At 39.3% G+C, this 17,686-nt stretch overlaps 1 protein-coding gene across 2 annotated transcripts in view; it reads right to left on the reverse strand.

Annotated features, from left to right (window-relative positions):
* The window catches only part of MAP3K7 (mitogen-activated protein kinase kinase kinase 7), a 467,450-nt gene that overhangs the window by 156,847 nt on the left and 292,917 nt on the right, over nt 1-17,686 (reverse strand). For both annotated transcript variants that reach the window (XM_053710552.1, XM_053710551.1), the window contains exon 8: nt 1,460-1,590. In XM_053710552.1, coding sequence (XP_053566527.1) covers nt 1,460-1,590 — 131 coding nt within the window. The remainder of the gene's footprint in view (nt 1-1,459; nt 1,591-17,686) is intronic.

The raw sequence follows: 17,686 nt of genomic DNA on the forward strand, positions 1-17,686 counted from the left end.
CCCCTGATCTGAAGTTTACCTCACTCCTCAGATGGCCGAGAACAGCAATATGATCTTAACTACTCCGGCTAAAATCATAGCAAAACTCTGGTAGATTCTTCCTCAAACTCTGCCAGAGAGGTAATAACACACTCCGGTGCTATTTTAAAATAACAAACTTTTGATTGAAGATATAAAACTAAGTATAATCACCATAGTCCTCTCACACGACCTATCTAGTTGCTGGGTGCAAGAGAATGACTGGGAGTGACGTAGAGGGGAGGAGCTATATGCAGCTCTGCTGGGTGAATCCTCTTGCACTTCCTGTAGGGGAGCAGTTAATATCCCAGAAGTAATGATGACCCGTGGACTGATCACACTTAACAGAAGAAATAAACTTTTGCTTGAGAAAATAAAAACCTAACATTTTTGTCACCACACTCCTCTTTGCCCTTCCTAGCAGTTAAGCAGGCAGAGAGAATAACTAGGGGGTTGAGCTATATAGGCAGCTCTGCTGTGGGTGCTCTCTCTGCCACATCCTGTAGGGGAGGAGAATATCCCAAAGTAAGGATGAATCCGTGGACTCGATACATCTTACAAGAGAAAGTATATTAATATAACCATGTTGGTTATACAAAACTGGGGAATGGGTAATAAAGGGATTATCTATCTTTTTAAAACCATAAAAATTCTGGAGGACTGTCCCTTTAACTCTGAAAATTGTTGGTTTTCAAACTTACACTGAGTTTCTGTAAAGTAATGGGAGCAGCTATGTTTGGTCTTAAAGGAACAGTCTACTCCAGATTTTGCATAACCAAAACGGTTATATTAATATACTTTTTACCTCTGTGATAACCTTTTATCCAAACCCCTGCAAACTGCCCCCTTATTGTAGTTCTTTTGACAGACTTGCATTTAGCCAATCAGAGCCCTCTCATAACTCCACGGGCGTGAAAACAATGTTATTCATATGGCACACATGAACTAACACCCCTCTAGCTGTGAAAAACTGTCAAAAGCATTCAGATAACAGACGGCCTTCATGGGCTTAGACATTAGCATAAGGACAACAAGAGAACAAAGCAATTTTGATGACATATGTAAACTTTTTAAAATTAGATGTCCTATATGAATCATGAAAGTTTAATTTTGACTAGACTGTCCCTTTAAGTTTTTAACTTATCTCACTGTCATTCTGCTATTAGAAACTGATAAAAACAAACATGCACACATTCTTGTTTACACAAACTATTTTATTGCCTGGTATATTATATATATATATATATATATATATATATATATATATATATATATATATCTTTCCCTAATTGTTGAGATAGATGTTAAATTAGTTCAAGCTTGGCGCCGCCCATCGCTTTATAGAATCTAGAGTAGAAACTAATCTTTGATTTGAATACATTATGTCTAGCATGCATTTACTGTTTAACATCCCTTTAAATTTATAGTCATACAGACTTACCTGCATAAGATGCAACATTATTTTTACAATCTCCTCCATTGAGGGCCGCTGAGGAGGATCTTTTGACCAGCAGCGAGTCATTAAGCTTTCAATAGGTTTAGGAAGATTTTTAATAAGTGGTGGCCGAGTACCTTGAAATTTATGAGAAGATAGGTTAAATCATCTGTATGCAGACTGATGCACAAACTGTGCACAACCACACTAAAACCTATTTCTTGCCTAAATAAAAAAAAAAAAAAAAAACAAGTGTTAATCAGACCCTTGCTTCAAAATTGCAGCCATGTCTCTACTTTCAGTAACATGAGGGCTAACTATTGGATATATATTTTTTTATCTTTACAATATGATATATCAGCACGTCTAAAAACAATGAAAGGGAAAAAACATAATTTATGTAAGAGCTTACCTGATAAATTCATTTCTTTCATATTGGCAAGAGTCCATGAGCTAGTGACGTATGGGATATACAATCCTACTAGGAGGGGCAAAGGTTTCCCAAATTTCAAAATGCCTATAAATACACCCCTCACCACACCAACAATTCAGTTTAACGAATAGCCAAGTAGTGGGGTGATGAAGAAAGGAGTAAAAAGCAACTGGAAATAATTGTGCTTTATACAAAAAATCAAAACCACCATAAAAAGGGTGGGTCTCATGGACTCTTGCCAATATGAAAGAAATTAATTTATCAGGTAAGTTCTTACATAAATTATGTTTTCTTTCATGTAATTGTCAAAAGTCAATGAGCTAGTGACATATGGGACAGTAATACCCAAGATGTGGAACTCCACAGAAGAGTCACTAGAGAGGAAGGGATAGAAATAAGCCATTTTACGCTGAAAGAAATTAAATCCACAACCCAAAAAATATTTTTTTTCTTCTCATAATTGAAAGAAAAAAAACGTAAAACAAAAGCAGAGGAATCAAAGTGAAACAGCTGCCTGAAGAACTTTTCTACCAAAAACTGCATCAGAAGAGGCAAATGCATAAAAACGTTAGAATTTAGTAAATGTATGCAAAGAAGACCAAGTAGCAGCTTTGCAAATCTGATCAACTGAAGCTTAATTCTTAAAAGCCCACAAAGTGGAGACTGATCTAGTAGAATGAGCTGTGATTCTCTGAGGTGGGCCTGACCCGACTCCAAATAAGTCTGATGAATCAAAAGCTTTAACCAAGATGCCAAGGAAATGGCAGAAGCTTTCTGACCTCTTCTAGAACCAGAAAAGACACCAAATAGACTAAAAGTTTTCCTGAAATCTTTAATAGCTTCAACATAATATTTCAAAGCTCTTACAACATCCAGAGAATGTAAGGATCTCTACAAAGAATTCTTAGGATTAGGACACAAAGAGGGAACAACAATTTCCCTATTAATGTTGTTAGAATTCACAACCTTAGGTAGAAATTTAAACGAAGTCCGCAAAACTGCCTTATCCTGATGGAAAATCAGAAAAGGAGACCCACAAGAAAGAGCAGATAATTCAGAAACTCTTCTAGCAGAAGAGATGGCCAAAAGGAACAACACTTTCCAAGAAAGTAGTTTAATGTCCAAAGAATGCATAGGCTCAAAAGGAGGAGCCTGTAAAGCCTTCAAAACCAAATTAAGACTCCAAGGGAAGGGAGATTGATTTAATGACAGACTTGATACGGACCAAAGCCTGTACAAAACAGTGAAAATCAGGGAGTTTAGCAATCTTTCTGTGAAATAAAACAGAAAGAGCAGAGATTTGTCCCTTCAAGGAACTTGCAGACAAACCCTTATCCAAACCATCCTGAAGAAACTAATATTCTAGGAATTCTAAAAGAATGCCAGGAGAATTTATGAGAAGAACACCATGAAATATGTCTTCCAAACTCGGTAATAAATATTCCTAGAGACAGTTTTACGAGCCTGTAACATAGTATCAATCACTGAGTCACAGAAACCTCTATGACTAAGCACTAAGCGTTCAATTTCCATACCTTCAAATTTAATGATTTGAGATCCTGATGGAAAAATGGCCCTTGAGACAGAATGCTGGTCTTAAAGGAAATGGCCAAGGTTGGCAACTGGACATCCGGACAAGTTCCGCATACCAGAACCTGTGAGGCCACGCTGGTGCTACCAGAAACTCAAATGATCGTTCCTTGATGATCTTGGAGATAACTCTTGGAAGCACTAGAGGTGGGAAGATATAAGCAGGTTGGTAAAACCAAGGAACTGCTAACACATCCACCGACTCCGCTTGAGGATCCCTGGATCTGAACAGGTACCTGGGAAGTTTCTTGTTTAGATGTGAAGTCATCAGATCTATTTCTGGAAGACCCCACACCAGACAGCTCCCCAACCTGACAGACTTGCATCTGTTGTGATCACAGTCCAGGTTGGATGAACAAAAGAAGCCCCTTGAACTATACAATGGTGATCTAACCACCAAGTCAGAGAGGGTCGAACATTGGGATTTAAGGATATTAATTGTGATATCTTTGTATAATCCCTGCACCATTGATTCAACATACAAACCTGGAGAGGTCTCATGAAAAGGAGCAAAAGGGATCGCGTCTGATGCTGCAGTCATGAGACCTAAAACTTCCATGCACATAGCTACTGAAGGGAATGATTGAGACTGAAGGTTTCCGACAAGCTGAAACCAATTTTATTTGTCTATTGTCTGTTAGAGACAAAGTCATGGACACTGAATCTATCTGGAAACCTAAAAAGGTGACCCTTGTCTGAGGAATCAAGGAACTCTTTGGTAAATTGATCCTCCAGCCATGTCTTTGAAGAAACAATACTAGTTGATTTGTGTGATATTCAGCAGAATGTAAAGACTGAGCTAGTACCAAGATATTGTCTGAATAAGGAAACACCGCAATATCCCGTTTTCTGATTACAGAGAGTAGGGCACAGAGATCCTTTGAAAAAAATCCATGGGGCTGTCGCTAGGCCAATGGCAGAGCGACAAATTGGTAATGCTTGTCTAGAAAAGAGAATCTCAGAAACCGATAGTGGTCTGGATGAATCAGAATATGAAGATATGCATCCTGTAAGTCTATCATGGACATATAATGACCTTGCTGAAAGAAAGGCAGAATAATCCTTATAGTCACCATGTTGAAAGTATGCATTTTTACAAAACGAGTCAAAATTTTCAGATCCAGAACTGGACTGAATAAATTTTCTCTCTTTGGGACAATGAACAGATTTGAATAAAACCCCAGAACCTGTTCCTGAAATGGAACTGGTATGATTACCCCTGAAAGCCCTAGGTCTGAAACACAATTCAGAAAAGCCTGAGCCTTCACTGGATTTGCTGGGACGTGTGAGAAAAAAAAAAATCTTCTCACAGGAGGTCTTACTCTGAATCCTATTTGATACCCCTGAGAGACAATACTCTGAATCTATTGATTTTGGACAGAATCTGCCCAAATAGCTTGGAACATAATTAAATTTCCCCTCCACCAGCTGAGCTGGAATGAGGGCCACACCTTCATGCAGACTTGGGGGCTGGCTTTAGTTTCTTAAATGGCTTTGATTTAATTCCAACTTGAAGGTTTCCAATTGGAACCAGATTCTTTGGGGGAAGGATTGGTTTTCTGTTCCTTATTCTGTCGAAAAGAAAGAAAACGATTAGAAGCTTTAGATTTACCCTTAGATGGCATATCCTGAGGATAAAAAACAACTCCCTTCCCCCCAGTGACAGTTGAAATAATCGAATCCAACTGAGAACCAAACAAATTGTTATCTTGGAAAAAAAGCTAGTAATCTAGACTTAGATACCATGTCAGCATTCCAAAGATTGAACCACAAAGCTCTTCTAGCTAAAATAGCTAAAGACATAGATCTAACATCAATTTTGATATCAAAAATGGCATCACATGTTGAAGCAAGCAAAGCTAGACAAATCAGGGTCTGTTTCTTAAGCTTTCCAACCAAAAAGTTGATGCAGCTGCAACATTAGCCATAGAAATGGCAGGCCTGAGAAGATAGCTAGAATTTAAATAAGCATTCCTTAGATAAGATTCAAGTTTCCTATCTAAAGGATCCTTAAAGGAATTACTATCTTCCATAGGGATATTAGTACGTTTAGCAAGAGTAGAAATAGCCCCATCAACTTTGGGGATTTTTTCCCAAAACTCCAATATAGCTGCTGGCAAAGGATACAATTTTTTAAACCTCGAGAAGGAATAAAAGTAGCAGGCCTATTCCATTCCTTTGAAATCATATCAGAAATAGCATCAGAAACTTGAAAATCCTCTGGAGTAACCACAGGAGGTTTATAAACAGAATTTAAATGTTTACTCATTTTAGTATCAAGGGGACTAGTTTCCTCAATATCCAAAGTAATCCACACCTCTTTTAACAAAGAACGAATATACTCAATCTTAAAAAGATAAAAAGATGGGGGGCGGAGCCAACTAGCAAAGTGAACGGATGTGCATCTCTGAAGCTCCTCATCTATAGCTTTTCACAGTGACTTTATGTATATATGGGAGACCTCTTTTTAGAAATTATGTTAAGCTTTTAATGAGCCGACATTATCCTCTATGTGCCGAGAGTGCTAAATGTGAATTTCACAGCAGAATGCTCCCTAAAGCTGGCCCTAAGTGATTGTCTTTAAGGGCGCGAAGCGCCATCTTTGATCGGAATGGAGTCTCTAGATAGATGGGAAGCTGAGACAGTACAATCCCTTCAAACACATTATAGTGAACTGAAGCAGGACCTGGCCGCTATCAGAGACAAGCTAGCAGCACTGTTATTTCACCGGCCACTAGTTCGGGAGACATTTAAGGCTACAGTCTACCCCTCTTTACAAAGCAGTACCGGTGACACATCAGACCGCACAGCTGGGCTCTCTACTAGATCTGATCCGGTGGTCCCACCTAATAGCCCACGGACTGACACGCTAAGCTTCAGCGCACAATGGGAAGCAGCCTCATTCAGTCTGAACGGTATGGGTCTTGAGCTTTGTCATACAGCACAATCGCAAAAGACCAGCCACGCCATAAAGCCTTGGAGTCCTAAGCTATCTACTGGGAACATGACAGAGAGCCAGTTTGTTTTCCTTACTTGTGGGATATTCTCCCCCCCTACAGGAAGTGGCAGAGAGAGCACCCACAGCAGAGCTGTCTATATAGCTCTCCCCTTAGCTCCACCCCCCAGTCATTCGACTGAAGGCTAGGAAGAAAGGAGAAACTATAGGATGCAGCAGTGACTTAAAGTTTAAAAATAAAAATATATATGCCTGTCTTAATAAACAGGGTGGGCCGTGGACTCTATACATCACAAGAGAAATACTTTTAAGAACCAAATTCAAACTCCATGGCGGAGCAACAGGTTTAAACATAGGCTTAATTCTGACCAAAGCCTGACTAAATGCTTGAACGTCTGGGACATCTGCCAGACGTTTGTGTAGTAGAATAGACAAAGCAGATATTTGCCCTTTTAGGGAACTAGCTGATAATCCCTTCTCCAAACCTTCTTGGAGAAAAGACAATATTCTAGGAATCCTAATCTTACTCCACGAGTAACCTTTGGATTCACACCAATAAAGATATTTGCGCCAAATCTTATGATAGATCTTCCTGGTGACAGGCTTTCTAGCCTGAATCAGGGTATCAATGACCGACTCAGAGAAACCTCGCTTTGATAGAATCAGGCGTTCAATCTCCAAGCAGTCAGACGCAGAGAATCTAGATTTGGATGCGTGAAAGGACCTTGGATTAGAAGGTCATTGGCAGAGTCCACGATGGAACCGAGGACATTTCCACTAGGTCTGCATACTAAGTCCTGCGTGGCCACGCAGGTGCTATCAGAATCCCTGAAGCTCTCTCCTGCTTGATTCTGGCAACCAGACGTGGGAGGAGAGGAAACGGTGGAAATACATAGGCCAGATTGAAGGACCAAGGCACTGCTAGAGCATCTATCAGCACCGCCTTGGGATCTCGGGACCTGGACCCGTAACAAGGAAGTTTGGCATTCCGACGGGATGCGAACAGATCCAATTCTGGTGTGCCCCATAACTGAATCAGCTGAGCAAATACCTCCGGATGGAGTTCCCACTCCCCTGGATGAAAAGTCTGACGACTTAGGAAATCCGCCTCCCAGTTCTCTACTCCTGGGATGTAGATTGCTGAGAGATGGCAAGAGTGATCCTCTGCCCATCGGATTATTTTGGTTACCTCCATTATCGCTAGAGAACTCCTTGTTCCTCCTTGATGATTGATATAAGCTACAGTCGTGATGTTGTCCAACTGAAACCTGATGAATTTAGCCGCAGCAAACTGAGGCCATGCCTGAAGTGCATTGAATATCGCTCTCAGTTCTAGAATGTTTATCGGAAGAAGAGATTCCTCCCGAGACCATAAGCCCTGTGCTTTCAGAGAGTTCCAGAATTGCACCCCAGCCTAGCAGGCTGGCATCTGTCGTTAAAATGAGCCACTCTGGCCTGCGGAAGTACATTCCCTAAGACAGGTGGTCCTGAGACAACCACCAGAGAAGAGAATCTCTGGTCTCTTGGTCCAGATCCAGTTGAGGAGATAAATCTGCATAATCCCCATTCCACTGTTTGAGCATGCATAGTTGCAGTGGTCTGAGGTGTAGGCGGGCATAAGGAACTATGTCCATTGCCGCTACCATGAGTCCGATTACCTCCATACACTGAGCCACTGATGGCCGAGGAATGGAATGAAGAGCTCGGCAAGTGATTAAAAGTTTTGATTTTCTGACCTCCGTCAGAAATATTTTCATTTCTACCGAGTCTATCAGAGTCCCTAGGAAGGAAACTCTTGTGAGGGGGACGAGAGAACTCTTTATGTTCACCTTCCATCTGTGAGATCTCAGAAAAGCCAACACGATGTCCGTGTGAGACTTGGCTAGCTGGAAAGTCGACGCCTGAATTAAGATGTCGTCTAGATAAGGCGCCACTGCTATACCCCGCGGTCTTAGAACCGCCAAAAGGGACCCTAGCACCTTTGTTAAAATTCTGGGAGCCGTGGCCAACCCGAAAGGAAGGGCCACAAACTGGTAATGCCTGTCCAGAAAGGCGAATCTGAGGAATTGATGATGATCTCTGAATAGGGATGTGTAGATACGCATCCTTTAAATCCACGGTAGTCATATATTGAACCTCCTGGATCAGAGGAAGAATAGTCCGAATGGTCTCCATCTTGAAAGATGGTACTCTGAGGAATTTGTTTAGAATTTTGAGATCCAAGATCGGTCTGAAAGTTCTCTCTTTTTTGGGAACAACAAACAGGTTGGAGTAAAAACCTAGCCCTTGTTCCGCTCTTGGAACTGGGCAGATCACTCCCATGGTATGTAGGTCTTCTACACAGCGTAAGAACGCCTCTCTCTTTGTCTGGTTTGCAGACAATTGAGAAATGTGAAATCTCCCCCAAGGGGGGGGGGGGGGGGAGTCTGAAGTCCAGAAGATATCCTTGGGACACAATTTCTAAAGCCCAGGAATCGTGAACATCTCTTGCCCAAGCCTGAGCGAAGAGAGAGAGTCTGCCCCCTACTAGATCGGGTCCCGGATCGGGGGCTACCCCTTCATGCTGTCTTAGAGGCAGCTGCAGGCTTCTTAACCTGTTTACCCTAGTTTCAAGCCTGGTTAGGTCTCCAGACTGACTTGGATTGGGCAAAATTCCCCTCTTGCTTTGCAGCAGAGGAAGCTGAAGCGGGACCACTCTTGAAATTCCAAAAGGAACGAAAATTATTTTGTTTGGTCCTCATCTTATTTGATCTATCCTGAGGGAGGGCATGACTTTTCCCTCCAGTGATGTCTGAAATAATCTCTTTCAGTTCAGGCGCGAATAGGGTCTTTCCTTTGAAAGGGATGTTCAAAAGTTTAGTTTTAGATGACACATCAGGAGACCAGGATTTAAGCCATAACGCCCTGTGTGCTAAAATGGCAAAACCTGAATTCTTTGCCGCTAATTTAGCCATTTGGAAAGCAGCATCTGTAATGAAAGAATTAGCCAACTTAAGGGCCTTAATTCTATCCATAATATCCTCTAATGGAGTCTCCACCTGGAGAGCCTCTTCTAGAGCCTCAAACCAGAAAGCAGCTGCAGTAGTTACAGGAACAATGCATGCAATAGGTTGGAGAAGAAAACCTTGATGAACAAAAATTTTCTTTAGGAGACCCTCTAATTTTTTATCCATAGGATCTTTGAAAGCACAACTGTCTTCGATAGGTATAGTTGTACGCTTAGCAAGAGTAGAAATATCTCCCTCCACCTTAGGAACAGTCTGCCACGAGTCCTGTATGGTGTCAGATATGGGAAACATTTTCTTAAAAACAGGAGGGGGAGCGAACGGAATACCTGGTCTATCCCACTCCTTAGTAACAATAGTCACAATCCTCTTAGGGACTGGAAAAACATCAGTGTAAACAGGAACCTCTAAGTATCTGTCCATTTTACACAATTTCTCTGGGACCACTATAGGGTCACAATCGTCTAGAGTAGCCAATACCTCCTTGAGCAATAAGCGGAGGTGTTCAAGCTTAAATTTAAAGGCCGTCATATCAGAATCTGTCTTTGGGAGCGTCTTTCCTGAATCAGAAATCTCTCCCTCAGATAACAAATCCCTTACCCCTACTTCAGAACATTGTGAGGGTATATCGGCTACGGCTACTAAAGCATCAGACGGCTCAGCATTTGTTCTTAACCCAGAGCTGTCACGCTTTCCTTGTAAACCAGGCAGTTTAGAGAAAACCTCTGTGAGGGTTTTATTCACAACTATGGCCATGTCTTGTTAAGTAAATGAATTTGACGCATTAGAGGTACTTGGCGTCACTTGTGCGGGCGTTGCTGGTTGTAAAACTTGGGGAGAGCTAGATGCTAAACCCTCATTTCCTTTTAACTGAGAATCATCTATTGCAATATTTTTAAGTGCTAAAACATGCTCTTTATAATTTAGACATATTAGTGCAAGTGGGACACATTCTAAGAGGGGGTTCCACAATGGCTTCTAAACACATAGAACAAGGATTTTCCTTGGTGTCAGACATGTTAAACAGGCTAGTAATGAAACAAACAAGCTTGGAAAACACTTTAATCAAAGAAAATAAAAAGCTGCACAAACTCTGCAAAACAGTGTAAAAAAGCAGTAAACAAAACGAAATTTTTACAGTAGCATCATAAATCCTTAGTAACTTTGCACCACTATGCAAATAAACAATTAACCCCTTAATGTAAAAAACAGATTGCGCCTACCTTCCCTTTAGGAACGATTTGTGGGGAAAAAAAACCTCTTTACAGCCCTCAAATACAGCAGGAATCTCTGGAGAAGTAGCTGGATGCTTCTGAGGTAAATAAACTGTGCAACTGAAAATAGGCCCCTCCCACCTCACTCGAGTGTACTTGGTTTTACTTACCTGTTTTACTTGTTTTAATGTATGCTCTTGATAAAGACGTGTAACACGTTGAAACGCGTTGAGCAAATAAAACCTTTTATCCTTTGTTGAAAGATTGTCAAGATCTTGTTTTGCTGTGCTGAGCTGGAATCTCCTTATTTATAGAGTAAGTTACTACATTTTTTTCAATTATACACTGGATACTTTTGTCATTTGGGTCTCAATTCATTTATAGTCCACTTTTGGATAAACCTGAAAATTCAGTATTTGACTCCAGGAACCTGTGGACTCTTGCCATCTGACGCTACGTTCCCTTTCAGCTGTAAAGATTCATCTTATGGAGTGAGTATACTGCACCCATATTAATTGGCTTCAATATATGTATCAAGCCTTTTTTCTCTTCACTTACTAGAGAAAATCACTCAATAGACCAGCGCCATCTACTACTACTATCTATCTATACACAGTCACAAGGGAGAGACTGCAAGAAGGCTGCGGTCTGACCTAAAGGAGAGTATCAGTTCTTAGTTCATTTGTACAGAATATTGTGCGTTTTTTTCCATCTTGCACCTCTGTATATTGTTTTCCTTAATGCAGTTTAGCCTGCAAACTGTTCCCCCAACTGAAGTTTTCCTGTACTCTTCAGCCCTTGTGAGAACAGCAGTGGATCTTAGTTACAAAATGCTAAGATCATCCTCGTCCTTGCAGAAATCTTCATCCCTTTTCCGCCAGAGAGTAAATAGTACACACCGGTACCATATAAAATAAACTTTTGCTTGAGAAAATAAAAACTAACATTTTTGTCACCACACTCCCTTTGCCCTTCCTAGCAGTTAAGCAGGCAGAGAGAATGACTGGGGGGTGGAGCTAAGGGAGGAGCTATATGGACAGCTCTGCTGTGGGTGCTCTCCCTGCCACTTCCTGTAGGGAAGGAGAATATCCCATAAGTATGGATGAATCCGTGGACTCGATACATCTTACAAGAGAAAACGTCTAAATCCTAGATTGGCGACAGGAGCAAAACAAGTTTGCCCGAGTAACCCATGTCTCATTCTATGGAAATTATATAGATTAAATTCAAGAGAACATTTGTCTTGAAATCACATCCTCAGCAAGACACAGGTCCTGAACTCAAAAGCAAAGAGAATAAATCACCCTCAGAAGGGAAGAATTGACAGAATCATATCTGAACTGGGTTATAGCCAGCCGCAGTGGCGTCTACACCTTGATGAAGGCTGCATAGCAGGATTTAAATATAACACTGATGAAGCAAATAGAAAATTGAGACTGCAAAACAGAACTTAGACTAGAACGGCAAGATTAAGCAAAATTACAAACAGTAACCATTTTGCCAAGCATGCATCGTTTGTTTGTAGAAAGAACAAAACCTGTGGATCTACCTGCTAATGGGTCTATCCAGAACAAACAGTTCCGGACTGCTCCATAATAGTCCTTCACAACTCTTAATATGCTAACCGTAGTGGGCACAGAACCTCACCAGTATAGTAATATACTTCAGAAGAATACAAATATTGGATATCTTGCAATATCTTCTCCTAAGTAATAAAATATCAGAGTACAGCCACATATAACAGAATCAAAAATCTATGGGATATCCTGTAAAATCTCATCCCAAGTAAGATTATATAACTGTACAACTATTTAACAGTAGTACACTAAATAGAATATACTGCAGAATCCTCCTATAGGTAAAAGTTGGACTAGATATGGATAATATATATACAGGTGGCCCTCGTTTTACAACGGTTCAATTTACACCGTTTCAGAATAACAACCTTTTTTTCCAGTCATGTGACTGCTATTGAAAAGCATTGAGAAGCAGTGCATTTATTAAAATAGCCAGTAGGTGGAGCTGTATGCTTGTGTTACAGCAAAGCCAAGCAAGCTGAAATTAATCAGTTTAATTAGACCTGAGCTATCGAGCAGATTTCAAAGGAACAAGATCTTCCTGTCTATAAATCAGTCCAGATTGGAATGCATAGAAAGAACTGTTTGCAGGAAAATGCAAGTTAAGTCTGTGTTGTGTGATTATTTTATTAGGTTTATAATGCTGTTTAGCATATGTTTTTGTTCACTTAACTTAGTTTAATTATATATACTGTGTTGTGTGATTATTTTATTATTAGGTTTATAATGCCGTTTAGCATTTAAAGTCTTCATTTCAAAGCTTTAAAAATAATGTATTAGGTGTTACTTATGACAATTTTGAGAGCGGCCTGGAACCTATCTCCCTCACTTCCCATTGACTTACATTATAAACTGGGTTTCAATTTACAACGGTTTCGATTTACAACCATTCCTTCTGGAACCTAACCCCGGCGTAAACTGAGGGCTACCTGTACAGGGAGTGCAGAATTATTAGGCAAATGAGTATTTTGACCACATCATCCTCTTTATGCATGTTGTCTTACTCCAAGCTGTATAGGCTTGAAAGCCTACAACCAATTAAGCATATTAGGTGATGTGCATCTCTGTAATGAGAAGGGGTGTGGTCTAATGACATCAACACCCTATATCAGGTGTGCATAATTATTAGGCAACTTCCTTTCCTTTGGCAAAATGGGTCAAAAGAAGGACTTGACAGGCTCAGAAAAGTCAAAAATAGTGAGATATCTTGCTGAGGGATGCAGCACTCTTAAAATTGCAAAGCTTCTGAAGTGTGATCATCGAACAATCAAGCGTTTCATTCAAAATAGTCAACAGGGTCGCAAGAAGCGTGTGGAAAAACCAAGGCGCAAAATAACTGCCAATGAACTGAGAAAAGTCAAGTGTGCAGCTGCCAAGATGTCACTTGCCACCAGTTTGGCCATATTTCAGAGCTGCAACATCACTGGAGTGCCCAAAAGCACAAGGTGTGCAATACTCAGAGACATGGCCAAGGTAAGAAAGGCTGAAAGACGACCACCACTGAACAAGACACACAAGCTGAAACGTCAAGACTGGGCCAAGAAATATCTCAAGACTGATTTTTCTAAGGTTTTATGGACTGATGAAATGAGAGTGAGTCTTGATGGGCCAGATGGATGGGCCCGTGGCTGGATTGGTAAAGGGCAGAGAGCTCCAGTCCGACTCAGACGCCAGCAAGGTGGAGGTGGAGTACTGGTTTGGGCTGGTATCATCAAAGATGAGCTTGTGGGGCCTTTTCGGGTTGAGGATGGAGTCAAGCTCAACTCCCAGTCCTACTGCCAGTTTCTGGAAGACACCTTCTTCAAGCAGTGGTACAGGAAGAAGTCTGCATCCTTCAAGAAAAACATGATTTTCATGCAGGACAATGCTCCATCACACGCGTCCAAGTACTCCACAGCGTGGCTGGCAAGAAAGGGTATAAAAGAAGAAAATCTAATGACATGGCCTCCTTGTTCACCTGATCTGAACCCCATTGAGAACCTGTGGTCCATCATCAAATGTGAGATTTACAAGGAGGGAAAACAGTACACCTCTTTGAACAGTGTCTGGGAGGCTGTGGTTGCTGCTGCACGCAATGTTGATGGTGAACAGATCAAAACACTGACAGAATCCATGGATGGCAGGCTTTTGAGTGTCCTTGCAAAGAAAGGTGGCTATATTGGTCACTGATTTGTTTTTGAATGTCAGAAATGTATATTTGTGAATGTTGAGATGTTATATTGGTTTCACTGGTAAAAATAAATAATTGAAATGGGTATATATTTGTTTTTTGTTAAGTTGCCTAATAATTATGCACAGTAATAGTCACCTGCACACACAGATATCCCCCTAAAATAGCTATAAACTAAAAACAAACTAAAAACTACTTCCAAAACTATTCAGCTTTGATATTAACAAGTTTTTTGGGTTCATTGAGAACATGGTTGTTCAATAATAAAATTAATCCTCAAAAATACAACTTGCCTAATAATTCTGCACTCCCTGTATATATATAATATATATATAATATATATATAATATATATATAATATATATATATATATATATATATATATATATATATATATATATATATATATATATATATATATATATATATATATATATATATATATATATATAAATAAAATATCCCTTTCTTTGCTATGCATACGGTACCGAAGGGAAAAAAAAAAAAAAGTTTCCATTAAAATGTATGGGCAGCTGGCCTGACTCGGGGAGATGTTTACCAGAAACTCAGATATATTAAGAGATCCATCAAATACTAAGGGCTAGATTTATCAAAGGCTAGACGAACTGTATGTTCTTCGCCTGTAACTGCGCCCCAGCTCGCCTCCGGAAAGGCGCACATGTGCGCCTAAATTTATTTGAAATTAGACGTAATTTTGTGCAGGCGAACTGGGGCCTAATAATGATAAATTGCGCCTGTCGGAAAAAGCATTTACTCCCTATTTATCACAGTACATCCCTATAAATATTTGCGCCGCCATGTTTTGATTATTAAAAAAACGTTCAGGTAACTATTTAGCTAATATTTATATTATATAATATTTCTGTGCTGTTTGTGTCATATGTTGACACAAAAATAAATATATCAATATATCGATATATAAAACTTTTTGTACCATATGCGCTTGTGGAAGCGCAAATTACTGGGAATAACAGTATCTTCTTTGCGCTGAACTTTTGAAAAATTAGTTAGAAGAGTAAAGTACTGCATCACAAGATGTAAAAGCATGTATTATAATGGTGTTCGACTCAGTCTGTATGGCGAAATATACAACACGCAATTACAGCCGGAATTATCGGCGCAAAGCAATGATGAATAAGCAACTGGGCATATTTGTAGGTCGGGCTGTTAAATTACGCCTATTATTAATGTATATTGGTGCACTCGGGAGCGTGCCTGTGCGCCTAGGCGAATGCAAGCGGAGTGCGAAGAAGTTTCTTTCAGATTTGCGTAATTATAGGCGCAGAGTGCTTTGATAAATATGAGGATCCGTTTGTATGCGTTATTTTGGACGATATTAGAGGAGAATGGCTTTGATAAATCTAACCCTAAATGGATTCTATTACATTTCAAGTGATCACACTCCCAAATGCCTTCTGCCAACAAAAGAGCAAAATCTGAAATCTCCAGTAAGTATTTCTTATATTATGCATGCAGTAATTTAAATATTCAAACATTAAATAATTGGTTGGAATATATACTGTATATACTGGTTTAATATTATTGCAAAGTAACATTAACAGTAAAACTGTATACATAAATATCAAAGGGGACGGAACATAATTATTATTACATACATTTTCTGCCAGTGCATCATCTCTAATCATGGCAGGGTGTGCCTGCAATCAATGGCTTTATATAATTATTAGTTCTGTATGTTATTTATAGTTATTTTTGTACCGTATATCATATAATGTATTATATTAGTACTGTATACTATGTAATGTATTCTATTATCATTGGTGTGTAATATAAAGTATTCTATTATTTTTATATTATAATATATATTTTATAAAATTTATTCTACAGTATGTTTTAAAGCAGTTGCAAACTAATACTAAATGATAGTGAGACATGGAAGGTGGACGGTGAAGGCTGCACTTTAAAATTGTTTTGGGGGGCACATTTTGGAATTTCGCCATGTGGGTGGCTCTGTGTATTTGTTCTCTCTGCTGCTTATGTGGGATTACACACTCATGTGCCTGATATCTTGAGTGACTGACTAAACAGGCTGATGAGTAATATTTTTTATTTTATTTCTTCTGTTAATTATGTAGTTGCAGTCAATTAACAAAAAAAAATATATATATATTTTTTTTATAAACGTGTCAATTAAAGGGACACTAAACCCAATGTTTTTCTTTCATGATTCAAATAGAGCATGCAATTTTAAGCAACTTTCTAATTTACTCCTATTATCAATGTCTCTTACTTCTCTTACTATCTTTATTTAAAAAGTAGGAATGTAAATCTTAGCAGCCAGTCCATTTTAGGATAGTGCTTGCTTGTTGGAGGTTGACATTTACCCACCAATAAGCAAGCATAACCCAGGTTCTCAACCAAAAATGGCCCGGCTGCTATGTATCACATTCCTGCTTTTTTTAAAAAAAAAAAAAAAAAGATAGCAAGAGAACAAAGAAAATTTGATAATAGGAGTAAACTAGAAAGCTGCTTAAAATTGCATGTTGCATGCTCTATCTGAATCGTGAAATAAAACAATTTGGGTTTATGGTTAAAGAACCAATGGGACGGAGTAGGCTGCTTCGCCTCAAAACGCCCGGGCCTATTTCTGGTCCCAGCCCAGACTTGGCAATATGTAACAGTAGTACTAGACATGGAATATACTGTAGTATCCTGTCACAATGAAAGGAAAAACACTGCACAGCAATATATAACAGTAGTACAAGGAATGGATATCCTGTAGTATCCTCCACAAGGAAAAATAAACAATTGCATAGCATTATATGACAGTAGAACATGATATGAAATAATGTGGTATCCTCACACAAGGAAAAGTAAACCACTGCACAGCAGCATATAACAGGTGCAATTTATAACAGTAGTGTATATATGTATATATATATATGTGTATATATATATATATATATATATATATATATATATAATGTATTCCAGTATCCTCTCACAATGAAAGATCAAGCATCACACAGTAATATATAACATCAGAACAAGCTATGGAGTATACTGTAGAATCTTCTCACATGTAAAGCTATACTATTGTACAGCTATATATCACAGTAGTAGAAGAATATACAATATGCTGTAGAATCCTCTCCAAGTAGTGATATACCATTTCCCAGCAATCTAGTATGCTCCCACAATGAAGCATAAACCAGTGTATAAATATGGTGGAAAATTAGGGAACATGCCCTAACAAGGGAATATAGGCAGCAATGAGCTATGGATAAGGGTTAACTGACACAAATC

This window comes from Bombina bombina, chromosome 4 (assembly GCF_027579735.1).
Source record: "Bombina bombina isolate aBomBom1 chromosome 4, aBomBom1.pri, whole genome shotgun sequence".
NCBI classification, from domain to species: domain Eukaryota; kingdom Metazoa; phylum Chordata; class Amphibia; order Anura; family Bombinatoridae; genus Bombina; species Bombina bombina.